The sequence below is a fragment of the Mus caroli genome, chromosome 16 (assembly GCF_900094665.2).
Source record: "Mus caroli chromosome 16, CAROLI_EIJ_v1.1, whole genome shotgun sequence".
In the NCBI taxonomy this organism is placed as follows: Eukaryota; Metazoa; Chordata; class Mammalia; order Rodentia; family Muridae; genus Mus; species Mus caroli.
The window spans coordinates 41,117,258-41,144,747 of NC_034585.1; the positions used below are offsets into that span (position 1 = coordinate 41,117,258).

General features: G+C 42.5%; 1 protein-coding gene across 3 annotated transcripts in view; it reads right to left on the minus strand.

Moving 5' to 3' along the window:
* The window catches only part of Sidt1 (SID1 transmembrane family member 1), a 91,037-nt gene that overhangs the window by 25,999 nt on the left and 37,548 nt on the right, over positions 1-27,490 (minus strand). For all 3 annotated transcript variants that reach the window (XR_003835155.1, XM_021184481.1, XM_021184482.2), the window contains exons 4-13: positions 23,880-23,925; positions 19,855-19,956; positions 18,955-19,038; positions 16,835-16,922; positions 15,112-15,183; positions 14,477-14,570; positions 7,099-7,142; positions 3,336-3,407; positions 1,513-1,658; positions 761-834 (exon numbers count right to left, since the gene is read on the minus strand). Coding sequence is in view for 2 of the 3 variants with exons in the window: in XM_021184481.1 (XP_021040140.1) it covers positions 761-834; positions 1,513-1,658; positions 3,336-3,407; positions 7,099-7,142; positions 14,477-14,570; positions 15,112-15,183; positions 16,835-16,922; positions 18,955-19,038; positions 19,855-19,956; positions 23,880-23,925 (822 nt within the window). In the remaining variant the exon portion in view is untranslated. The remainder of the gene's footprint in view (positions 1-760; positions 835-1,512; positions 1,659-3,335; positions 3,408-7,098; positions 7,143-14,476; positions 14,571-15,111; positions 15,184-16,834; positions 16,923-18,954; positions 19,039-19,854; positions 19,957-23,879; positions 23,926-27,490) is intronic.

Below are 27,490 nucleotides of genomic sequence, written 5' to 3' on the forward strand. Positions count from 1 at the left end.
TCAGACAATACCATTATGCCTGACCTGAAATGATGTATTTAATATTCACCAGTTGGCACTTAATGGATTGAAGTCCTCCTCCTCTTCCCGCTCCTTCTCCTGCTCCTCCTTCCTTCTTTGTACAATCATTTATAAAGCAGCCTAAAATCAGCTTCATATAGAAGCATCTTATTCCCTTAGTGCACAGTTAGCTTAAATGTTCTTAGAATTCGAGTAACAAGTGAGAGGTACCTTGTAGAGGCTCTTAAACAAAACTTAATTCCAAAATGAGAGCTCAGCTGTGGAATTCCATTGGCTCCCTTATTCCCGGCTTCATTCTAATGTCTGCATCCAGAAGTAGGGGGAGTCTTCAGAAAGTAAAAATGTAGGGCATATCAAAGGACCACAGTCAGTCTGGCGCTTTCTGAGTAGAGAAAGGCCCCTTGCTAGGCAGCTCAGCCTCTCAACTGGGTGGAAGGACCCACCCACAAGTATGGTCTTTTGTATTTCAGGTTGGAAGCATCATTATCCATATCTATGCCTTATTAAACACCGACTCCTTGTAATACAAGTGGTTGTAGCTTTTACAAAGAAAAAAGTGAAGTTTAAAGAGTTTAGGGGCTGAGAGTGTAGCTCAGTGATAAAGGTCTTGCCTCCCTTATCCTGTGTGTGGCCCTGGGTTTGATTTCCAGCACTACAGTACACACATACATACAAATAAATAGATTTAAATAAGTCAGTATTTTTAAGGAAATCACGACTTTACCGGTCAACTACTTACCAAAAATAAATCTTATACTTTTTGCTGACAATCCTCCGGTCCTTCCTGGACAGATCTGACAGGTACAAGAACATCTAGGGCATCAATGGGAAGAGAATGCAAACTGGCTTTTCTTGTATAGGACACAAAGGAGAACTCTAGAAAGTTCATTCATGTACTCCTCGCCAGGGATCAAAATGACTCATGAAGCTTTTTCCATTAGTTTTGCTTTTCTCGGGACACCCTAATAAAAGCACTGCCACTCTCCTTGGCTGATGTGAGAACCCTATCAAGTACACATTGCAAGCACTGACTACTCGGCTCTCAGACCTGCTCGCTTTGTAGTTCCTGAGTTGCATATGGTTGAAACTGTGTGATTCGTACTTGGACCTTTTGGTAGGTAAAATGCACTGTATTAAGCATACTCCAGAAATTAATGGACTCAAAGGATGGTCTGTATAGAAATGGGGAAGCTTTCCAGAACAGCGCTGAGGTGAATCTTATCTTCCACCTGGGTTCCTTAATACTCCCCCATTCACAGACACTTGGGGTGCTGAGAACACAGAATGCTCTCTTCCTTTTCATCCCCCAACCCCAAAGAAAGGTTCTAAAGAAGAGATTATCGACTTGGGCTCTAGCTAGGTTTCATCTAACACCCCCAGAAGACTTGGCTTCCCTTCAGGGAAAAAAAATGAGACGGAGGCATTGGTGAGGTTCATTTTACTACCAAACTTTCTTCTGCTTCATCCGCAGCAGTCAGGGCGTGTTGGTACCTTGGTCCGGATGACGTTTTTGTCGCTTTCGATGTCCGGCATGGTGTCGAAGTCACTCTCCTCCACAGAGCTGTCCGTGTCTGAGTGGCAAGGCTGCCCTCCATCAGAAGAAGACATCTGTCTCCCAGGACTAGAACTCGACTCATCTGAAACAGAAAACTCCTCTCCTTTAAAAGCCAAGAATGGTGCACAGAGCCTATTCCTCTGCCGAGAGTCCAGTGCTCATTCATTCTAGAAAACACCATGTTCGTCCAAATGAACTCTTTACCAACCAGACATGTGCCTGGGCTGCCTCCTCATTTTTTCCTTTTCTCCCATTTCTGTTTCTAGGGCTGACAGTAAAGAATAAAATAGAATCTTCTCTGTAGATATCTGGATGCAGAAATGACATTGTTCTTGTATTTCATGTTTCATATTTTAAAAACACAAATACAATGTATAGCAACACACATGCAGAGTTATTCATAGCTTTGATTACACATGTGGGTAAACCCATACCTATCCAACTGCTGTACATTCCTCATAGAATAATTATCCAGAGAAATCCCCCACATGCCATTTCTATCATTATGTAACGCAAACAGCATTCTCAGGAAGGACTCTTCTGTTCCTATGAATGTTCTAGAGCAGATGGGATTTGTGCAGCTTGAGCGTGAGCTGAGCCTACCTTCCACTTTATTTCTTCTGTTCAGATGGGTTTTTTGTTAAAAAAAAATCCTCTTCTTACAGAACTAAAAATAAGTAGCCTACACTGGGCCCACGTGCTCCAAGTTACAGAATAAGAGAACAGAGCCAGAGCCTCCCTCTGAGGACTGTTTAACGTGCACCATTCATGAGCTACCTACAACCACAGTGGCAGGGACAGGGCTCCATGCACTTCTGCCATACCAGACAGCTATGGGGGAACTCAGTTCCTTTCAGGCTGCTTAATGACATGTAGGTTTGCCCAGTAAATAACTTGGTGGCCTTGACCAGACTCATTGTGAACTTAGCTGGGGCAAAAGTCTGTTCAGCTCCAGCCAGGCTCACTTGCCGCCCTGCCTTAGTCTTCTCATGCCCTGAAGCTTCTAACTCCACAGACACCCCAAGAGGACAGCTGTTCAATTGATAGTGCTGGCTGTGCCAAGTCTTTCAAGCCCTACACTCAGCTCCCAGGGGAGCTGGCAAGATAGCAAAGGGGGTAGAGGACCTTTGTGTGCAGACCTGATGACCTGAGTTTGATCCTCAGATCTCACAGAGCAGCAGGAGAGAACTTGCATAGGAAAATTGTCCTCAGCACATGTGCACTGTATACACATATGGCATACACAGTGACAAATAAACAAAAAGAATGACAGACAGGCAGATAGAAATAGGCAGACCAACAGACAGATGAACAGATGGACGACAGACATGATGTTCTAGTACCCAAGGGGCTGGGAGATGGTTCAGTGTGTAAAAGGTGCTTGCCATACTTGCTGATCTAAGTTCAGTCTCTGGGACCCATACGGTGGAAGGACAGAATCAACTCCTGCAAGTAGTCTTCCAGCCACCAATATTCACATGCTCTCCCTTCCCCGCCCTCTCACCAAAATGAATACAATAAAAACTTAATTAAAAAAAAGTTTTAAGTCCCAAATGGGCTTTGGAACTTGATAGCAACCGCTGTAGTGAGTTCAGCCCAAGGGGAGTTAACAGATACAAGAATAATAGAATCATAGAGAACACTGGAAGGAACGTTCCAGGTTATCCAGCCAGTTCATCTCTTCCATCAAAGAGCCTTGTGCACTACTCTCCGCAGAGTAAAGAAAGAGCTCTACCAAAGGACGCATTGTGGGAAGTACCTATTGCCCCATAATTGCTCCCTTCGGGCGTGCTGGCAGCGATGGGATGCGAGACAGCCATATTTCCAGAGCCTGCAGGAAAAACAAAACAACAAAAAGGAGGGAAATGGTTTACCCTCGGCTGCTGAAGTCACACAACTTGACTTGAAGTAGCTGAGATGCTAAGCAGCAATCTTTAAATTGGACTCTCTTTCCACTTTACTACAGGGACCATCAGTATGGGTGCATAGGGCCAAATCTAGCCTATCTCCCTCTCTTTCTGTATCATAGTGTGTGGCCTCATTTCTCTCCTTTTCAGTTTCTCTCTCTACCTCTCTCTCTTTCTTCCTCCCTTCCTCCCTCTTTCTCTCTCCCTCCACCCTTCCCTCCCTCCTCCCTCTTTCTCTTTTTCTCTCTTGTTTCTGTAGGATTTGGGGAACTGAATCCAGGGCCTTTCACATTGCATGCAACTTATCTGCCATTCAGCCACATCCCCAGACAACTCAGGTCACACGATGTGGTAGGGAAGTATTTTTCAGTGAACACACCTAGTATTTGGAAACATCTTTGTTCTCAATATATTTCAGTATTTTTGCTGAAAATGTAGTTCACTGTTATATAAAAGCTAAATGTACCACGGAGGTAAAAAAAAAAAAATGTTCTGAACACTCCCTAGTCACAGCGAACTTCCTTTATCCCAGTTTCAGGCTTTGTCCCACTGATGGACTCTCAGAAAGACATGTTTTGAACTACCCAGGCTCCAGACTGCGTTTTTAATTTACAAACCCACTGTGATCCTATTGGTTTCCCCTCCAGGAGAAAGTAACTACGTGCCAAATTCAAAAGTTTCAGACAGGGGACAATCCTAAGCGACTCATTTTCCTTTCTCTGGTCAGTGAATTTGCTAAGAGTTGTCTCAGCTGGTCAGTGAGTCTTGGAGCTAATGCAGTGTTCTTGGCAGGCAAGGCCGTTCCAGGGCCTGAAGGATGGGGACTTTGACCTTTAGAAAACATACTCCCTGGTGTTGCTTCTGGGCTTGACATATTATTTAGAGAGCTCAGCTCTCTGAACTTCCATGGACTAACCCTTAAATATACAACATGATGTCAACATCATGCATACTTTACGCCCAAGTTCAAAGCAGACAAACTGATTATCTTTAGACACATTGTGTGGGGCATGTGGGGGTGGATACATATGTTTTGAGGATCAAATCTAAGGCCTTGCATGAGATAGGGAAATACCCATCACTGAGGTATATTCTCAGTGGAGCTTCAGACTCTTAAACATTGAGAATCAAATTTGGAGCACAGAGAATGTTGTGCAAGGATGCTTGGCTGTCTCCTTTTGACTTAGGTCAGTTCTGGCTTCATTATAACATAGACTTTGGCTGTCGCTCTTGCTCCTGCTGACCAAAAGCAGTACAATGAGCAGAGCCACCACAGCTCCTGAGGCTTTGCTTGCTGTGACTGATGCTGGCATTTCCCTCTGATTGTGTCAGACACTCTTGTCTTTTCAGCTGCCCTAAGAGGTACGGGCTATTATTGTCACCATTTTAAAGATGATAAAATAGAAGTGCTGAGAGATCAAGAGGTTTCCACAGATAGACAGACAGACAATGGATAGAGAGCAACCCATCAGACTGCTATCTGTGAAAACTTACCTTCTTTTTGCAAAATTTACTTTTATTGTGTATATTTAAAATGCATTACATGCACACATGCAGCAAAATAATGACCTCATGCAAGCCAAGTGTCCAGCTTGCCAGGGAGTGGACAGCACATATGTCAAATCTCATGGGATGTCTTGCCCACTGAGAACCTGGGGTTTGTTTTAGCATTTGCTCTGAGCCCAGCCCTCAGAGTGTTTCCTGTTGCTTTGAACATCACAGAACTCCTACTCCTCGTAGACTCTCGGTCTTGGTGATTGGAGAGAAAGACATTTCTATAGCCTAGTTTTCCTCCTGTGAGTGTCTCATGGGAGCACACTCCTCTCTGGCTCTCTCTCCTGGCTGAGCTCACTGGGCTCAGCTCCATCATCCTGAAGGTCACTAGGCAGTTCTTCCCTGGCTGGCTGGAGCTTGCCCTTCTTTTGGTTTCTTGTTTTGGTCGGTTAGGTCTTGGCTCACACAGGACATCAGAGGTGGTGCCACCTTGGCCTGTACCTTCTCTTTGCACAATGGGTCCTTTTCTCCACCCCATTTCAAAGGCGTTTGAGGTGAGCGCACCTGCTTTCTACTTCCTGAACTGAAGAAAACACCTGTTTTCTTTAAGTCTCCTCAACCTGTGCCCAGCCTCTACCTCCTAAGTGCTAGGATTTCAGTCATGCACCAACTCAACCTGTTTATATAATGCTGAGGATTCAACATGGGCCTTGGAGCAAGCTAGCTAGGCGATCTGCCAACTGACCGACACCCACAGCCACAACACTATTTCTATATAGTGACATATGATACAGTCTACAAGAGAACACGAGAAGAAATTTGAGGTGGGGGGGGGGGACTTTCCTCTGACATTGCCCCATGAGGATGTGAGCCTTGTCCTAGCCTTGTCCAGTATCCTTCAGAGTGTGTAGGGGCCAGCAGAGAAACAGACTAGTGCACTGTACGCCATCTGCTCTGAAGGCTACCCTTTTAAATTTGCAGACATCTTTTATATTGGTAATTGAATGTTTATTAAAACAAAGTGCTTGGGGGAAGGGGAGTTGGAAAAACAGACAAGCTGTCTCTTAAGGAAGACGAATGTGAATGCCATCTAGCCTTCCAGCAAAGGGAGAAAACCTGTTGGGTGAAGGCTGAGTTGGTATCTCTCCAGAGTTCTGTGGACTCATGTATGGAAAGCACAGAACCAAACACTGGCTACGCCTGACTTCAACTGAGGTCCGTCTCCTCTGCATTTTCCGTTCTCACTACTTCCCCAACAGTGAAGGAGCTCACAGTGACCTGGGCTTTGTCAAACTGAGCGCATTTGAAGCTTTAAGTTTTAATAAAAATATCAGACGATTGAAATCCATGGTGAATTCTCATAGAGGAGGGACAGGATAGATATCTAATTACTCTGGATTCTTCAATTGCTACATATTTTTTTATTGTGCTTGCTAGTCTCAAATATTTTGACTTTCTATGTGCCTAAACAAACAAACAAACAAACAAAGAAACACACAAAGCTTTTATCTCAATTTGGGAAAAATGTACAACATACAAGTTGACATAATACATTCTCACTGCCATTCCCAAGCTTTGGGATACAAAAAGTCTCTCTCCCCAGATACAAAGTATCTGTGAGCAGTTCCCTCCCAGGGCTGAGACAACTACAGAAAAGATGAGTGGTTGCAAGTGCCCTATGAATAATTAAAGGCATGCTGGGTACAGAGTCTTTGTGTGGGGTCCATATCTCAATAGTTACCAACTATAAACTGTTTCTTGCTAGCTCTGCCTTCTATAGAAGGTCTGTGGATGGGCTGGTGAGATGGCTCAGTGGGTAAGAGCACCCGACTGCTCTTCCGAAGGTCCAGAGTTCAAAATCCCAGCAACCACATGGTGGCTCACAACCATCCGTAACGAGATCTGGCGCCCTCTTCTGGAGTGTCTGAAGACAGCTACAGTGTACTTACATATAATAAATAAATCTTTAAAAAAAAAAAAAAAAAGAAGGTCTGTGGATGACAGGGCTCTGGGATAAGAATCAAGGGAGAAAAAAAGAAAAGAGACAAAAGGTACCAAAAAGGATGTGGCTGCACCATGCAACACCATTAGGGACTGGGAATTAACCAAGGAATCTCTTACCATCACTGGAACCAAAGCTTCCGTCAATGGATTTCCTCTGAAACCTGCAAGCAAGCAAGCACACAAATACATACATATATACGCATGCACACAACCTCTTAGGATTCTGCATTTTGTATTATCTTCTTTTAAACTCTGTTGAAAATCTTTAAAAATGGCCCTTTGGCGAAATTACTGGTAGGAATTTAAAATGGCATAGCCACTTTGGAAGACAATTTGGCGATTTCCCAGAGAGCCAAACATAGACTGACCGTATGATCCAGTAATTCTGTTCTCAGGCATGTGCATTATTTAGGAACGTTCATTCATTTTCAGATATAAACTTACATCATAATAAGTGTCTTTTATAGCACACATTTTAATGTGTTTTGATATACCCACAGTCTTGTGCATCTGCTACTAGGATCTAATTTTAGAACATTTTCACGGCCGCCTCCAAGGAATCCGTATATCTGTAGCAATCACTGTTACTTCTCTCCTTACCCTGGCCCCTGAAAACTACCAATCTACCTGCTGTCTTTATAAATTTACCTCCTCTAGATAGTTTACATAAATGAAATCACGGTACATATGAACTTTTTTGACTGGCTTCCTTGATATAGCATAGTGTTTTCAATGTTATATTGTAACATGTATTAGCCCATCAATATGTTTATGGTTGAATAATATTCCAGTGTATGTGCACAACATTTCATTTATTTGTTTTCCCTTGGTGGGTACTTTTTTAATTGTTCCTCTTTGTTGTGTATCAATAACTGCTGTGACCGTTTGTGTTCATGTTGTTCTATAGATCTAACTTCACGACTCTTGGGTATATAACTAGATGTGAGCTGCTAGGCATGAGGCCACTCTGTTTTACTCTTCCAAACTGCTTTCCACAAAAGCTGTGGAGCAAGCACTGTTTCACTCCCACCAGCCAAGTCTGAGGATTCCCATTTTTCTACAGCTCTTCTAATTCTCATTTTATATTTTTTTTTTATTATGCCCAATCTTAAGAGTTTGGCAACTATTTGCAGCTTAGATTTGCATTTTTCTAAGGGTTAATGATGAACATCTGTTCATGTGCTTATTGGGCATCCATATATCTTCCCTGGAGAGGTGTTTGTTTAAGCCCTTTACCCATTTTTATGAAATTAAAAATATTTAGTTTATATGTACAAGTGCACATGAGTATACTGCCCACAAAGGCCAGAAGAGGGCATCAGATTCCCCTGAAGCTGGAGTTACAGGTGGTTGTGAGCCCTCTGAAACTGGTGCAGGGAATCAAACTCAGGTCCTCTGAAAGAGCTGGAATCCTTCTTAACCTCTGAGCCATCTCCCCAGCTTCATCATTAGACACTTGTGATTATGTTAGTCCTATGTTGATAATCAAAGATCCTGTTCACAGCCTTATTATAACTGCAAACTGGGTGACACAAAGTAAAATATTCACAAATTCTGAGCATTAAGACCAGACACTCTTTCATGGTTGATATCCTGTATGCCACACACTCTTAACAGCAAGTAGGCCAACCTATGAACGTGTGAAGCTTTTTTTTTTTTTAAAGGAAAGTATTCTCTAATGTCATTAGAGGTGTTTTACAAGTTTCAGCATACCTAACCCTAACACTCAATTTTTAACCTGTGCTCCTTAGTAATTTATCCCTTCAGATGCTTTTGTAGATGGAACTGTTTTTATTTTGGACTGTCCACTGCTAGCATATGGAAATAATGTTGCTTTTGTATTTGACCTTGTATCGTGTACTCTCATTTTGGTGTGATGAGATTATTCTGAAATGAAAGATTTAGTGCTGATGGTTGCGCAGCTGTGAATCAACACCCCTGAACCGAGTACATTGAAGGCATCAGCTGATGGTTTATGAACTTTATCTCAAAGAAGCCATTTTCCCTAGATGTACCATTTGGCACTGTCAATCAAATCATTGTGTGAATTCAAATGAGGTTTTTTTTTTTTTTTTTGTATATGTGAGATTGGAGGGGAGGGACAGAAAGGGCAGCAGGCTTTAATACGTTCTTATTCACTTTCAGGTGACCATTCCCCAAGTTGTAACACCCATCTGTCAAAGGACTTCTCTTCAAACATCTCTTTTTCTCTTAGACACCAAACTTATCCCTGCTCCGGGGCCTTTGTTCTTGTTCCCTGCAAAGTCACTGTCTCCACTAGATCCTGACACTGCTGGATAGCTGTGCTTTCAAATGGCTCTCTGTCAATCAAATCAAATCCAAAGCGGGGTCTTGCTAGCCACTCTCAACTTTACCATTGAGTTTATTCCTCTCTGGTTTATGTGCCTGTGGGTTTCTCCCCTTTGTTGTTGAGGTGGTAGCAGAGTATGCGGTCTCTTGTTCATCAACCTCTGGGTTAGGGTTGAACATACAGGAGATAACAACTAAGTATTTGTTGAGTGACAAAGCATATCACTAAGGGGAACAGTTAAGATTCAGCCCGACTGTTTCATTCAGAACAAGGACACTGTGGGAGAGGGCTTTCTGATCAAGTTTGGTGGTGCTGATGGGTAAGTAATTGTCTTGGTTCCAAGAATATAAAGCATTTGGCATAACGGGCTTTACCCACGCTTGGATTTTGTTGTGAAATCGCTACCATTTTCCATGAGAGGAGTTAAGTAATTTCCACAGCTAAGGCGAGGCAGGAAGTACCACCTAGTTAGCAAATTTAAAAAGTAGCAGATGAGGCATACTGGGTTGGATGAGATGGTGCACCTTGACAATCGGTCTGGAAACTGGGCTGGCCTCATGACCCACTCATCCTCCAGTAGATAAGGGGGCAGACCTCTGAGCCTTGCAGCTTGAGGCTTGGAGTTGTCTGTTTGCTTAGAGATTCCATAGTCCCAGGCTGGCCTTTTGGAGTATTAGAGACTACCAGGAGGCCAGTCCAGGATTGCCAGTTTCTTGGACAGGAGAGCAGGAAGCTTTTAGCTCCCCAAGACCTGGGGCCATGTCTGTCACAAGTGTTTATTATCACGATCTCATCCTAAAGACTATAAATCCCACATATGTCAATAATAAAATATAAGGTCTCATCCAGCAAACAGCATCCCGCTCAGAGAGCTTTATTTAGTTGTATGGAGAACTTTGCTTCACTCAGTTCCGTGAAGAAGTCTGCCTATTAGCATCTTCCCTCAGTCAAGTCCCCTATTTAGAATGCCAAATGGTCCTGTGTCTCTGGGTTTCTATTTTAGTGTGCCTGTATTTGGAAAGAGTCTCTGTTTGGGCACTTTGACTGTAGCAAAGTCATCGGCGGTGAACGTTCAACAGAGTCTGAGCACGGATTTCAAGAGCTCTGCTTACCTCAGCGGCAGAACTAACAGCTTTAGAGATGGTGGACATTAGTCCAGTTTTTGTCCCTTTGGGTGTGGATGGTGCCTATTAGCGGACTAAAGAAATCATTTTGTTTTCTGAACCTAGGAGAAGTCTGACTAAGGAGCAGAAGACGGCTTATTGCGACACTGAAGCTCATCTGAGGGAAACTTCTCACTCCTGTACAATCCTAGACTTGCTCAGGTGTACGCTGGTGGTCACTCTTTGCTGGCCCAGGACTGTCCTTTCTCACAGGCCTCTACTGTAACAGGACCCCAGATCTCAGCACAACTGACTCCCAGATGGAAGTGCCATCCAGGCTGTAAAACTCAGCAGGTAACAGCCCCACCAGCCAAAATGAAAATATCTAGCCCATCAAAGTCCATACAGTTCTGGGGAAGTCTCAAAATATACTAACCTTGGCCTTTAGCTTCTGTAGTTCCACTTCTGGTCTTATTAATAAAGTGTGTCAGCCCAGGACACTGTTTTTGTGTTTAAAAGCTCATCCTGAGAAAGGTTCAGTGCTACAATGGGATCCAGAACACCCAGTGTAGTTGCTGGCTAATAAAGACTTTCTATTGGCTTCAACCATGTTAATCGGTCTTCTCTGGTAGAAACCCTACAACACTACGACTCAAGACTTACTTTGATCAAGTCTGTTGAAGACTTTAGACTCTAGAGCTGGGCTACCCGAGTTCAAATCCTAACTCCTTTAGGTATTGGGTGTGGCTCCTTGATTAAATTGCTTAACCCCTCTGTGCTTCAATTTCTCTGACCTTCTGCATAGTGACAATCACAGTATCTCAGCCAATAGTGGCTCAGGACATCAAACAAGATAATCCTTTGAGGGTTCGGCACACAATCAGGCACATATCAGGCAAACAGCTATATTTAACACATTAATAACTGTAACTTGGTATAGCAAGTTGGTAGTCCTCCCTGTAAATACTTTCCAGGTTTGCTATTAGCCTGTATCCTAAGCTTCTGTTTTTAACATTTTTTTTAAGTCAGGATCTTTATGTAACTAATTAAGCCTCCAACTCACTATGTAGCCAAGGATGAATGACTCTAGACTTCCTGTGCTCCTAGTTCCCAGTCCTGAGTGCTGAGCTGGGGCACCACCACATAAGTTCTGTTTTTTACCTTGTAATTTAAAATAATTTTCAATTTACAGAGATGTTTCAAGGATGAATAGAAAAACAGAATGTAGAACATCTCTTGATACATCCTTTACCTTGATCCACTTGTCAGCATCCTTGTCTGTCTGTCTCCCTGTCTTTCTTCTTCTTTTTTCCTTTCTTCTCAGAATGGATCTTGCCCAGTAGCCTAGACTTCCAGGAACTCACAAGCTTCTTGTTTCTGTCACCCCAGCATCTATACCAATGAGCCTGGCTTTAGCTCTGTTCCTCGGCTCTTTACTCATCTACATATATGTTAATTTATAGCACCTGGGTGTCTACATGTATGCTAATTTACAGCACATGCTCATCTACACGTATGTTAGTTCATAGCCATGTTCTCATCTATATGTATGTAAACTTTTTCTTGTGCCATTTGAACGTCATTTGAGGTTGTTAGAGATTTTACCTTCATTATTTCTACAGAGTGAAAAAAGTCAAATTCTTCAAATGTAATTCTTGCATACACATTTACTTAATGTGCTGCTAGGGGTCATACACGCTAGGCAAGTGCCCTGTTTCTCTCAGGCACTGTTTACTTTCTGTTCTGAGGCAGGCCCTAAGTTGCCCACGCTGGACTTGAATCACTCTGTAGCCCAGGCTGACCTTGAATTGGAGATTGTCTTCCTTTTCACCCAGCATAGCTAGGATTTCAGACTCTTTCATCGACTGTGTGTCTTCTAATTCCAAAAGGCCTAAAAACTGTCTTTTATGACATATTGGTTTTCTTTTAATGCAAGATCCACTGTCTTCAGTTGCACACTTAACATCTCCTGTAACTGAATCCTTTTGTCCCCTTTATGACAAATTTTGTGTCTGATGCTTCCCCATGGTTAGTTTCAAAATATACATTTGTAGGAGCTATAGGGAGTGAGGCTAGACCTCCCTCGGGGTGCTGTCATGTCTGGAGGCACACTCTGCTCACCTTCCCCCAGTGGTATTTATTCTCATCAATGGATCAGTGTGTTTTGTTTCTCCACTGTACATTTATTATTTTTCTCTCTTGACTTAGTAATTTATGAAGCTACACTGTCAGGTCACACAACCACTGTAGCCTGTTCCTTGTCAGAATCCCCCTCCTCAACTTAGCCGTCATGGGTGACTATTTTTCTTTGCATTAAATTTAGGGTCTGGCCCATGCTAGAAAACTGGTCTATCACTGAGATTTATCCACAGCCTTCTGTTTCCTTCTTGGAGATGGGGTTTCTCTGTGTAGCCCGGGCTGTCCTGGAACTTGCTCTGTCGACCAGGCTGGCCTCAGACTCACAGAGATCGGTCTGCTTCTGCCTCCCAAGTGCTGGGATTAAAGGCGTGTGTAACCACAGCCTGGAGACTTCTTTTGAAATCTTGAGGCGGGGCTGCCCAGGCTAAGACTCACTCTGTAGCACAGGTAGACCTTGAACTTTCAATCCTTTGCTCAGCCTCTGAAGTAGCTGTGAGTACAGACCTTGCTCTACTGACCATTCTTAACCTGAGAGAATGTTAGCTGTGATGTTTGCAGATGATTTTTCAATCCCAGCACTTCCTCTGTGTTTATCTGTGATCTTTTGGCCCGCTATGGGGGAGATATACTCATTTGAATGTCCATGTTGCTGGCAACACCTTACTGATGGGTAGCTGTTGTTCTAAATTTGTTGGGTTCACTGGATAGATTTTTGTGGGTATTTAGATCTTTCCTCTGAGATTTTTATGTCTTCATAGATTTCCATTTTCCCAAATGGCCTACAATGCGTATTTCCCAATTTGTTGCTTCAATCCACCCAGGTTTAGAAAGCGGTGGATCCGTTTTTATTTGTTTTTTTTTTTTTAGGTGTGCTGAAGCTCAGACCCAAGACTTACACACACTAGGGAAGCACTTCCCACGGAGTCATATCCCCAGGCCTTGGTCTTCTGGGACAAGCTCTCCATTCTTGTAGCTCAGGCTGGCCCTGAACTCTCTAATTTGCTAATCTCCCCCCCCCCATCCTGAGTGTTGGGATTACAGGCACACCCCAGGTGGGGAGCAGGTTGAAGGCTACTTTTATAAGAGGGTGGAAAAGAGTTTCCTGACTGAGAGATGGGCCTTTGTTATGCCAAGGAAGCAGCCAAGAGCACTGCTCACAGTTGGTGTGTGGTTTACCTAAACAGTCTCAGAGCTCTCTGTTGTCTTTGTACATTTTGTCTCCTGTTTAAGATTAGAGGGGGGAAACTCCATTTGTTTACTGTAAGCCTCCCGTCATCCTTTTGTAGTTGTTTCTCAGAAAGCCTAACAAAACCAGAATTCTCAAAGCTCAGCCCCGCAGAGAGAAGCAGGGAGTGTTATAAAATGTTATCTATTTACTTATGTTTAAAATGGGGGGGGGGGGAGAAAGAGTTACGCTCCAAATTCTTAAGCAGGGAAATTTCCTTGCTCAGATTTCAGCACTGTTAGCCCTCCCTTTACCCTGAAGGAATATTTTACAGGGAGATTGGTGCACCTGGTAATATGTATCAAAGCACATTGCTCCAGCTACAGATTATACCTCAAGATTTATTTTAAGCATTCGATTAACTTTTCAACAGAATGCTTCAGTTTGTTTTCAGACGCCATGCTGGAAAGAGCTGGCGGTTCCCTTCAGTCTGCGGGATCTACAGTGAGCATTCTCAGGTACAGACACAGACAAGTCACCTCACTGTTGTGTTTTCACAGTGAAAACTCTACCAGCATGCTATGTGGGACATTGACTTCAGATCTGCAAGTGAGCCAAACGTTCTTTCACTCCACAGAAGAGAAACCTGCAGTCCAAGTAGAGAAGAAAAAGCAGTTTGCCCAAGACCACACTTAGTGGGCCAGTCAATGTGCTCCAAAGCCCATGCTCTGAACACCACACAGAGAGGCAAAGGGGAGGAAGAACCTGTGCACCTACCTCACATGATGGACAAGCACAACGAGCAGGCATCCCAAGTAGAAGGACATGAAAATGAATATGCTGAAAAGACTAGATTTCACATATACAGATTCTGAGGAGAGAGAAACAGCTTTGGTCAGCTTGTCCTTGGAAATAGGAGGACTGTGTTGGGGACAGCACCGCTTATAGGATCAATAGGCTTCCATCACATCCATTCTTAAATCCTAATAATATGTCACTGGTGCTGAGCACTGTGGGAGGCCACTGGGATGCTAAACACAAGTAGCTTGATGACCTGAAAAGATCACTATCTACAACTCTAGAGTTGAGTCCCCTCCCTCCTTTCCTTGCCTCTATCTCTCTTTTCCATTATTTCTCTTCCCCCTTCCTTCTCTCTAGTTCTCCTTCCTTATACCCTCCACCCCCATCTTTCTGGGCTGTTGGGCCTCATACAAGTTAGGCAAGCACTCCACCACCAAAAGGCACGCTAGCTTGTTTCTCTTCAAGAAGATCTGATCCTATCTGTACATTAAATACACTTGAGTATTTTTATGATGGCTCCCCTTGAGAGGGAGACATTAGCATTTAATGACACGGTAGATCCCCCCCCCCCCGCAGGACTCTCTCCACCACACTCCAAAGCCAAAACCAACCTTTGATGGATGGGACAATGGTTACTTTCAGGTTCTTTGATCGTTGTAGATTCCAGGTCTGGTTTTCATTTTCTGGTTAAAAAACAAAAACCAAAGTACAAAAACAACGACAAAAAAACCAAAACAATAACACAAATAAACAAGACACAGAATACAATGGATCAGATACTAGACTCTCACCCTCCATTCTGAACAGTTGTATTATACAATGTCTTCTACAGAGTCCACTCTGACTGATGTAGAAGAACTGGAGGAAGAGCCAACATCTAACGTGTCAGCTGTTCCTCTGGTAAAGGCTCTCAGACTGGCCTTTGCTTGGGTGTACTTCGGCAGTACCAAGTGACGTGAATGTAATGGAACAGCCTTGCTTCTCCACTGGGAAAGACCTGACCTTTCTCCTGATGTCCACAGCCATCTCAAGAGAAATGTGCCCACACCAGACAGCTACATCCTCCTTCGCTTGCATTTTTTCCTAGTCAGCAAAACTGTTTTTTCTTTACACAGTCATCAAAGGCCCTGGAGTTTATTCAGGAGCATTAGAGGATGCTGGTAAGCCTATAGAGCTCCATAATGAAGAGATTAAAGTGTACACAAGTACAAATGTCACCTGACACCAAGGGAGCCGTAATACACTCAACAGAAAACACCCTCTGTGTAGGTGACACATGGCCCATTAGCAGGGGGCCTGTGTTCTCAATTAACTGTCTACTCTACTCTTTGGGCAATGGAATTATTTTCATTTGCATCAGAGCTTATATAACCCCTTGTTATTGGGATATGACATCACGATTGGCTTTCTTATAGTCTCGTGAGGTACAATTTTGACAACTGGGATAAAACTAGATTTTCCTTGTACATCCCTATGGAAGGGCTGACTGCTGATGCATATAAGTGACTCCTTAGGAAATGGACTTTAAAAATGTTTTTATTTCATTTATTCTCTCTCTCTTTCTGAGTGTGTGCATGTGTGTGTGTGTTTATGGAGGACAGCTTACTGCAGTTGAGTTTCCCTTTCTACCACATACAATCCAGGGATGGACCTCAGGGCAGTTGGCTTGTCAGTAAGCCCCATCCCACTGGCCTGGGAAACAGACCTTTTTGCACTTATATCACAGAAGCAAAGGAAATGCTTACTAAGTGACCTCACGATGTAAAGACTGGTATAAGACTTTTAAAAAGTTGAAAAGCTGCATAAAATCAATCCATTCAACATTCTAGCACTGAGGGGATAGGAGCTCATGGACCTCTACTAACTGAGGAGCTATTGATAGTCAATGGCTTCTGTATGAGGAAAAAAGTGTGGCCTCTGATAGATTGATCATCCCCAGTGAGTGACCCCACACTGCAAGAATAAGCAGTCATTACAAACTGGATTCTATGTGTGATTTAACAAAATACATATTAAAGAGGACATGATGTTGGGAGGGAGTGGGGAGGTGATGGTGGATCTGAGAAGAGTTAGGAGTGGGGCTTGAATATGATTAAAATACATCGTATAAGATGCTCAAGGAGTTAACGTATTATATTAGAAAGATGAAGGTACTGAGGGACATTTTGTAGTAGCCATACTACCTTTAGATATGGAATTAACTTCATTTTATTTTTTATCCAAATGTCTCTAGAATGCCTTGTCAAGTCGCTGCTGTTAGCCCCTCAGTAAGAGCTAGAGATGAGCTTTTGGCCTCCTTTTCTTCCCTCCCAAGTATCCCTCAGTGCCTCTTACCCTGGATGGAGAATGATCCGCCACAGGCATAATCTTCAGGTTTTATCACAAACACCACGAAGAACTGCTCATCTGGAAAATCCTTCTTCTGTGTAAGACACAACAAACTCATGATTCACAGGGAAGAAAGAAAGCCAGGAGGAGACAGTCCAGGGGTGTGAGGGGCAGTAAGGAAAAGGAAGAAAAGGACAAGCCACCCTGGCTCTCTAAGTCCCCAGAAAGGACTCCCACATTCTTACACTCTGCTCCAGACCATCCATGAACATTACCCTACCCAAAAATGAATATAAGTGGATACATAGAGAATTTAAAAATCTGTGCTCATGTGAGGACTTAGTACAATAATAAACACAATAAACAATAACATCAGTTGCCTAGATTATCAAATGGCATTTGTATATACATGTACATACACACAAATATATTTGAGATAGTCTTGCTATGTAACCCAGGTTGACCTTGAACTCTTCATCCTCCTGCCTCAGCATCCTGCATGCTGGCATTACAGGTATGCATCCAGGAATTTATCGGTTTTATTTTTAAAGTCTAATGAAAAGTAACTTGTCTAATATCATGCAGTAAATAGTTAGATAAACAGTGGAGGCCAGGGAGTCAAAGGACTTGGGTTAGGACTGGGCTGTGGCGCTAGCTTTGATTTCTGTACCTGTGCTATTTTAGTCCTGGTTCATGAGTTAATCCCTATTTGTGAAAATGGGGTTGGCAAGATAACCATACATTATAGTTCATTAACCCAGGCATTTGTGTCAAGCTCAAATTTCTGACATTGTGTTTAGTTCACTGAGAAAATGTCTTAGCCCGAAGCACAAGTCCAGAAAAAGAGTAACAATTTACTGCCAAATACACTGAAAGTAGTCGCACTGTAGGTATGGCTACACTTTGCCTCTCATTAACCTGGGAAGAGAGATGATCAACTGAGAAAAATGTCTTCCTAAGGTGGGCCTATAGGCAAGTGTGTGGAACCTTTTCTTGATTAATGATTGATGTGGGAGGGCCCAGCCCACCGTGGGTGGTGTCCTGGGCAGGTGGTCCTGGGTTGTGTAAAAAAAGCCAGTGGAGTGAACCATGGAAAGACAGCCAGTAAGAAGCACTCCTTCATGGCTTCTGCTTCATTTCCTGCCTCCAGGTTCCTGCCTTGACTTCCTGTCCTTGCCTTACCGCATGATGAACCGTGATATGGAGGTATAAGTCAAATAAATCTTTTCCTCCCCAAGTTGCTATTGGTGTTTTATACAGCACTAGAAAGCAAATGAACACCTACTTTGTTGTATGTTTTGTCTTTTTTTTTTGTGGGGGGGGAATCCCACCATTCTCGTATGCTAAGGCAGAAATAAACATGAACAAGAAGACATGGAGGACATTAAATCCTTGATGCTCAAAACCTCAAGTTTGACTGATAGAAAATTTTACATCTGATATCTAAATTATACTTATCTTCTCTCCATTTTTCATGTATTAATCAACAAGTGATGTTGCCTTAGGCTACAAGGACAGCTCAGGTCTGAGATTTAAGTACCAACCTAGAGACTGGGATAGACTGTCTCTTGGACTATGATGGCATAATATATATATGTTTTTGTTTTTGTTTTTGTTTTTGTTTTTGTTTTTTTGCTATAAAACCCCACTGAAGTATCAGTTTAGTTATAAATACCAAAAGGATAAAGTATTTCCCAAATAGGATCCATATGCCTTTGGATCTGTTATTCTCTCTAGAGTTCAACCCAACTTTTGGTAAGTGTTACTGGTAGAAATTATTATAATACGTTCAATTGCTTTAAATGGCTGTAATAAACTTTACCCTAAATTACCACACCTCACTTAATAAATTGGAACCATCTGGTCTTAGCCCTATCTGTCAGATATATGTCCTGCCACCCCGTAGAGTCCCAAATCCCCTAAGGGGATAAAAGAACACCTGGAAGGGTAGTGTTGCCTACCACCACTCAGGCACTGACTGCAAGCAGAGCGCCATTCATTTTCAAACCAATCAGAAAGAAAAGAGATCCAAGGTACATAATGAACAGGTTTCTCCTCTGGTCCAGTGGGCAAGTAACCATCAGTTGGGCCCCATGACTGTTGTGACCTCAGAAGCACTGTCTCACCTGCAGCGTGATGGCGGCTTTCTTGGTCATGGACTGATAGACACCATTGAATTCCACATTGTGATCCAGATCATATACTGGACACTAAAGCACAGGAGAGACAAAAGAGAATGGAACAGCATTGTCACTCAGTGTTCTTCCACAGGCATGTGTCAACTCTATGCCACCTGCATCACAGGTCAGAGGAATCAGATCAATCTAGACACCGTGGAAACTATTCTGCAGAACAGTCATGAAATGGTCCTCTTAAAACTCAGGCTTTGCATGGCAGGGTGGCGTACACCTTTAATGCCAGCACTCAGGACACAGAGGCAGGGGGATCTCTGAGTTCGAGGCCAGCCTGGTCTACAGAGTAAGTTCTAGGACAGCCAGGGCTACACAGAGAAACTCCATCTCAAAAACCAAATAAACAAACAAACAAAACCTCGGACTTTGACCTAAAATGTTAGAGTCACTCTATATTTAAGAGAACTATAAGAAGATTGCTTTAAAGTATATAACCCCCCTCCCTCTTTTTTTTTTTTTTTTGGCTAACGTTTTGATACCAAAAGGATCTGATGTTATGATTACAATCTAAAACCAAAACCGGTGGGTGGTAGGTTTTTATTTTATTTTCCTCACTGAACTCACAACGGGCTTTTCTTTGTTGGTTGTCATGGCCCATTCTCTCCTGCCTTCTTTTCTTTGTCTTGGTGAGAAGCCAGCTACTTCTTATCGCTCATCAGTGTCAGCAGACACGGACTGCCCACTCAGGTGCATGGATATTATTTGGTATGTTGTTATTATTTGGCATTTGGGGGAGATGAATGGTAAGAGGGGGACAACAGTCCCCCGCCCATCTATTCTGGAACACTGTGATCTTACAAGCCAGGAGGCTGACGTGACAGTATTGGGGCTCACCATGATGTTCTGAACGGAGACAACTGAACACGGATAAGCCTTCTCAGACACCACTTTAATGATGACGGAGTCCACGTCTTCAGGAAATTTGTATAGAAAATACTGAGAACGAGAAAAAAGAGGGACTCGATGTATTTATTAATCTTAAGATATGTTTAAAGAAACTCGAACCATCATCCCACACGCATGGGACTGTTTTCTCTATCATCATGTGTGAATTTCCGACGCAAAGTTCAGTAACTGGTCCCTGTTTCAGGCATTCATTCACTTTATACACATTGAGCAATGAGCTGTTCCCCGCAGGGTGCTGCGTCAGGCATAAGGAAGATAGCAGCAAAGGCAAGCGGCCATTTACACAAGGCTGCCCTTCCATTTTATGATATGGACATTTCTTATCAACCAGCTTATGCGGGGCTTCATTCCACTTTCTACTTAGGCACCCTGCTGTCAGCTTCTTTCAAAGTCAGGGATACACAGGATATAACGTCAGACAAGAGTTCTTACTGTGTGCTAGTTGTGAAATACAAAACCACGCCTTGAATAGCAGATATTCCTGTTTCTCAAGAATTGTGACCTTGTCAGAGGGGAGAACTAGCTTTATGTCAGTCTTCCCTAAACCTTTTGTAAAGAAGCCTTTCCCTGAGATGTTCTTGAGAAGATTCTTAGATCAAAAGATTAAGTTTGACAATGAGCCCTTGAAATATGATCATGGCTGTGGGTAAATGTATTTTTTAAGTATCAGTAGACTCTCTCTCTCTCTCTCTCTCTCTCTCTCTCTCTCTCTGTGTGTGTGTGTATGTGTGTGTGTCAATCTGTGTCTCTGTGTGTGTGTGTCTCTCTCTGTGTGTGTGTGTGTGTGTGTGTGTGTGTGTATGTGTGTGTGTCAATCTGTGTCTCTGTGTCTCTCTCTCTTTCTGTGTGTGTGTGTGTGCATGAATAGGTGAGGATGACATGTGTGGGTGCCTGCCAAGGCCAGAGAAGGTGTCCACTAAGACCCGAAGGCAAGCTATGTACACTCATTAGCTGCTGCCCAAGGTGGGTGCTGGCGACCATGCTCCCATCTTTTGCAGGAGCAATGTGCACTCTTGACCTCTGAGCTATCTTTCCTAACCCACAAGCAGCATTGCTAACAAAAAGAGGTGACACTCTTGAGTTACCTCAGTTACAAATCCATTGGAAAAACATTTTAACTTTTAACTATTTTAAACACATTTAAAAATGGAGGATGTGTGTGTGTGTGTGTGGAGAAGATAATTTCAAGTTTCGCAACTGTATAAGAAACATCAAATTAGTGATTAAGGTTTTGTGGAAACCTACAAAAACAGTTCTGAAATCTTACAGACCTAGTAGATATATCACTTTTTTAAAAAGAGATAAGAAAGTCAAAATTTAATTTTATATTCTAATATGGCCTTTGCTAATGTTGTTTTGAGAACTAATTCAATATAGATAGTCAGAATTTAAAAATGCCATTTCACATTCCTGTTTAGAAATCTTTCCATGACGTGTATTTTGGAGCATGATTCAAATACACACAAAATAGGGTTATTCCAAGGAGAAGCCTAGAGGTCCCAGGGTGGTCTCAGAGCAGCCATAGTTTCTAACTCAAGAGTATTACTGTGAGCAATGGATATATATCACTAGCTGTTTTATGTAACATTTATAAGGATGTCAAACTATTGTCAGTCTAATTTATCTCTAAATCACTACAAACTCCAAATGTTTTAGACCCCTGCCTCAAAATATGTTTTAATCAGAAAGAAAGATTCTGTTTTTATTTTATGTGTGTGTTTTGCTTGCATCTATGTCTGTGTACCCACATGCATACAATGCCCGAGGAGGCCAGAAGAAAGTGTTCTATCCCCTAGAATTAGAATCAGATGCTGCTAGGAGCCACCGTGTGGGTCCTAGGAACCAAATCTGGGTCATCTACAAGAGCAGCAAATGGCCCTTAATTGCTGATGCACCTATCTAGGTCCCCTAAACATCACTTGAATTTAAATGGTCACTAACTATTAAGAAGAACAAAGTGCGCCTGCTGCCTTTCTTGCCATTGGGTGTCAGTATGTACATAGGATGACTTTCCCAGAAAGCAACTTTTGATCTTAGTTTCGTTGGGGGCCAGTTTCTGTGTGTGTGTGTGTGTGTGTGTGTGTGTGTCTCAACTGGTAGAGCACTTGATAAGCATGTGCAAGGTCCAGAGTTCAATCCCCAGAGCTACGAACAAAAGTGGGTGTTCATTTACACACGTTTACTGCGTTGTATAGCTAGTGCCAACAGGAAGAATGACATCATATGGGCGATTTGAAATCTGCCATCATAGAGGACAAAAAGGCCTTGTGCAAACATGGAAGCACCACAGAAGCCAGGTGGGTTAAACAAACGGCTTACCTCCTCAATGAAACAAGGTGCACAAATGTTCTTTCTGGAATGTCAGGAAGAATGTCATTTTACAACCTGTGATCCCTTGCTGTCTGATGAGACAGGCTCTGCCCATATCTTCCAGAATTTGTGTTTTTATTTATCCCAGACCTTTTCCCCTAAACCTTGAGCATTGCTTTTAGGTCATAAAACTGATCCATCATGAATGATGCCAAACCTAAGTGACTTCCATGTTATCTTAGGGACAGGCCGGTGCTGACACCCACAGCTTTTTATATTTACTTCAGTCAAAATCCCTAGACCCTAAATCTTGGGCACTATCTCTGAGTCAATAGTACTCATTCTTGTGAAAGAAGCCAGATGTGCTTCGTAAAGAATTTCAACATAAATATACCTTACATTGTTGTGTACTTGGGACTAGATTGTTACCTAAAATTGTAACAACAATTCCCCACTAAAATTGTACTGTGCTTGAATAGGGCTAAAGTAAAATGATGTGGGCCAGACTCTGGAAGCCTTGCTCCATTGCCCGTTCCAATAAAATGGGACTGAGCCAAGTTTCATCCTTACTCCACCCTGACTGTTTTCCTCTGCCTGCAGAGGAGTCACCACAAGCTGTCTTGGAGGAATTTATACCCCAGGAATGGCCAGAAGCTACACATTAAGTTTCTCCCTGTCTCCAACTAGTTGTTACAAACATATCAATGATTATATTAGACTTACAAAAGTCTATACTATTTAATCCCCAGTTTTACTGTATCCTAAACAAAAGATAAGTAACCCTTTATGAGCAAATTCATCCTAAAGCCTTCAAAGACATAGGTTAAGTGCTGTGGCTGGAGACCAGTCTTTTCTTTCTGTTTCGAGATGGTGCCTTAGTGTGCAGCCTACGCAAGCTTGGAACTTGCTATGTAGCTCAGTCTGGTCTCTAATTCACATTTCTCTCGCCTTGATGTTGATGTTTAAAGTGCTAGGATGATGGTGTGAACCACTATATGGGGTCAAGAACCGATTTTGAACTTGTTACAGCATAGATTCTTTCAGAAACCACACACACACACACAAAAGGTAGTTAGAAATGTCATCAGAAAAACAACCTCAAAAAAAGTTTCATGTATCTTTTCTGCTTGGGGTTATTTTTTTTTTTAATTGAGGAACACATAAAAATAGCTAATTATTTTTACTGACAGGGCACACAAATCCAATCTGCCAATATTTCGGCAGGAATGGGACTCTGTCTTATTTTTATATTTTCAGAACAGCCGTTGCATATGCTTGCTGTCCTTCCATGTTCTGTCTCACCACCCCACCTCAATCACCAGGTCTATAATCCCCGAGTTTGTGCTTCTCTGCTCATCCTTCCCACAGCACTTAGTATGGACCATCCAACATCCCTTGAGACATATCAGACACATGATTTCACTCAGTGACGTAGGCATCTAGGAACACGAGCATGCTTCCTATTTTATCCCAATAAAGGTGGTAAGATTAAATGCTGTGTTCAAGATCTGAGTAACAACCAAGAGGACATAATGCAAGATCCAGGATAATAACTCATGCTGAGGTCACTCTCCCTGTCCCATGGTTTCTGCATGCAGCATCAGCAGGTGGGCTCTTGGTAACTATGGGAACCCTTTACTTACCTGAGGTTGAGAGGGGCTGGCAGTGAAGTAGAAGGCAACATTCGTCCTGAGTAATATGGGGGGAAAGTGAGAGGAAAGATGAGTTGTCAACAAGAATGAGATACCTAAAGGAGAGCCTCCTTAGCCTAGGTGCCCGGTACCTTACCCTTTTGAAAAAGACTTTGTTCTACTATCTGATAAACTCTAGGAAGACTTTATGGTTTCAGCAATAAAGAATGATAAAATTGGGGAGGAAGGTTGTTTTTTACATCTTTAAATATCCATTAGGTCATTATGGTTGCTTTTGCCTTTGGACTCTTTTAAGATATTCCAATTGAGTAATACAATCAATCAAGCTTGATTGTGAGAAGTGGGTAGCAAAAGAGGAAATGCAGGTGTGAGTCCTTTTGAGTAATGTAGGCGACACTTCACATTAACTTTAATGGATCCACAGCAAAAGAGCAGAGCTTTAAAAACAGGGTGACCAGATGGCCACTGTGGGACAATCGTCAGGAGTAGCACTGGGCTCTTCTTGCCCCAAACTTCTCCCCGGTCTCCTGCAACACCTGCTGAATTTTCCAAAATTTCATCCTCTTTGACTTTAGGTTTGTCTTCTAAAGCCCATCTATCAAATAAAAGTACCACCCAAAGAACACAATGAAGTTACTTGCTCTCTAAATGGAATTTACTGTGAATAGTTTTATCAAATACTAAGACAGCAAGGATCCAGGCACAGAGAGAGGGAGAGGGCTAGAATTTTGTAAGAGGCATGAAGTTTTGTAGCATCTAGCACTCTCTGGTATGAACATCTGTGAAATATTTCAAGAGGATGGGAAATACAAAGACAAATTTGTTGTCCACAAGGGCTGCCCTTTTGCACATGCTATTTGTGACCCTGGCCTCATCTTAGCACTGTAGATCACTCTGGAGTCCACCACACCTGAGTTCCCAAGACTCACTTGGGCCACTCTCCCAATGTGTCTACCTCCTTGCATTTAGAGTCTGAACCTGAACTTCTGGGCTCTTTACCATCCTCATTCCCTAGGATTCTCTGAAGACTTTTTCCCACTGCCAATATTCCTCTTATTAAAATGAAATTATTTAAAAATTAACAATTTCTTTAGAAATGGCATGTCCAGACATTTAGGCAAGATGCATCTAATAAGAGTATATAAAGTCATAAAGTTTGAGCACCATTTATAAAAGTAATGGCTGTTGCTTGGGCTGTCATTGGTCTGGTCTCAGAAGTGAGCTCATAGAAATGGATGAATGCTATACCCACTCCAATGAAGTCTGCTTGACAGGTGTAGTAACCTGGAAGCAGTCCCAAGGCAAAGAGTTTCACGAAAACTTAGCCTCCTGGAACCTTGGCATTCCCATAGCAGGTACATGCAAAACCTATCCCCACGTTAGTCTGGTGTATAGATCCATGTGCTCTCTTTCAGTATTGTTTTATTATAAGTGCCTTTAAGGATTGATTTTAACATATAGCTAAGCCTTTGACAGTGTTCCAATGTCCTAGGCAATCCTTGAAATTGACCCTGAGCTTGGAATTCAGTAAGAATGTTACCTATTCAGTAACATTCAAATTCACTTCCAGTAGAGACAGTGAAACTAATTAGGCATTACAATCTACTTGAATAGAGCTAGAAAAGCTCAGGGCTAGTATACATAGTAATTACTTAGGAAAATGGCCGAGTCACACCCAAACACAGGAATACACAATGGCCTAGGAAATAGGTGGGTTGTAGTATTATTCATGAAAGGGTTAGTAGAACGGAATTCCCCTGGTACAGGTTTTTCACTAGGCCCAGAGGAATAGCATAATCAGGTATTTACTAAAGGACCCAGTGGTGGGTTTAACAGTAGACTAGCATTGCATCAGAGCATTCACCTGGCTCCTGTGTTTAGCTGATCTTAATTAAGGGTTGTTCCTATTCTCAGTTGTAAACACTGCCTGGCTCCTGTAATCTTTTTATGTATGCATTTTCTTTGTTTTGTGTAAGAACAAGTGTACCTTGGCAAATGTATTTGCCTAGCCTTCTTGTTTTTTGTCTGTAATATAAGACTGGTGCTCAATTTGACAAATTACATCCAGATACAGCACTCCCTTGTGTTTGTAATTGTTTGTCATTTCTGGCCAACTCCATGCCCACCTGTCTGGAACCTTGATTCCCCATGGACTGAGAGAGGCCGACTGGTGCTGGTCCTGTGGCAGATGAAAATTTTATATATTAACTCTTGGCATAAATTGCTACCCCCATAGGTGACTGGTTCTACAGTAGCACTGTAGTAAACTTCTGACCTCGAGTCATCTAAAGATGCTAGCATCAATATCAGATGACGTGGTGTGTCCACTTTAGAGTCCATAGCCAGAGTAAAGACCAGAGTGCTGTGCTGTGTGTGGTCTGGGACAAGCCCTTTCAAATCTGGGAAGTGTCATCTGCTGTTAGCAGGGCTACATGGGACCTTTGATGCTCTCATTGCCAGATCAGAGGAATGACAACGTCAACACTGACTTTCTAGGTTAGCAACAGAAAGCATGAGCTTTCCTGAAGTAATCTGTGTACTTTGACCAGGAATTTAATTTTTATAAATGTCCCTCATGATTTGAGTGACAATTGTAATACTGGAACAACATAGACTTTCTATTTTCTTGTTTTGTTTTTGTTTGTTTGTTTTGATTCCTTGGGTTTTATTGCCTTTAAAACAGAAACATTTAAGCCTTCTGGTTTTTTTGCAGAGCTAACAGTAGCTACAAAAGCAACAGTATGTCCATAGAGATGAAACAATATTTGCTAGAGTGGCCCTGACTGAGGTGAGCAAGGTGTATCTTATCATAGGCTCCTATTAGTTAACAGCACAAAGCTAAGGAAACTCACTGGCAATTCAGTGTCAAAGCAAGAGGCATCAAAGTTTCCATTCATTTGTTTCAAAATGAAACACAGGAAACAAATGCTTACACAAGCTGCTTTGGTTATTAAAGTAAGGGAAGAAGGGAAAGGAAAGACTTCTGAGTCAGGAGAGGAAATGCATGGAAGGAAGATGGGGAAAAGTGTAGGCAGAAGGACACACAGAGGGATGGAGTAAGAAGAAAGATTTATAGAAGAGTAATAAAATAGAAGACAGAAGAAAAGGTGAGTTCCTGGAGAGCTAGGGACAAACTGTCAGTAATTTTGAGTGAGGGACGGTAAGACTCACAGGACCTTAAGTCTCATTTCAGTGAGCTCCTGGCAGGGCGCAGAGGGCGTTCCAAATCCCACTTTGTTTGCTGAGGAAATGATGTACTATTTATTACTCTGCACCATGGACTTCACACTGTCATTCCCTGTTATCTGCTGATCGCCATTTGTTGTGAGCTCCCTTCCAGCCCCTGCCCTTCCAGCCAGCCCTCCTGATACCTCTTGCTCTCCTGGGTTCATCCTTCTGGGGTGGGGATCTGCCCTCATGCATCTGGATCCCACATTTCTTCCTGTCTCTGGGACCCAGCATCTTCAAATATCAACTCCCTTATTTATCATCTTTGCCTTTTCCACTCCTTCATTTGTCTCTATCATTTCAAAATAAGTAACAGACTAATCCAACTAAGTTTTTCCTTTACTCTTCCCCTTGTGTGTGTGTGCGCGCGCGTG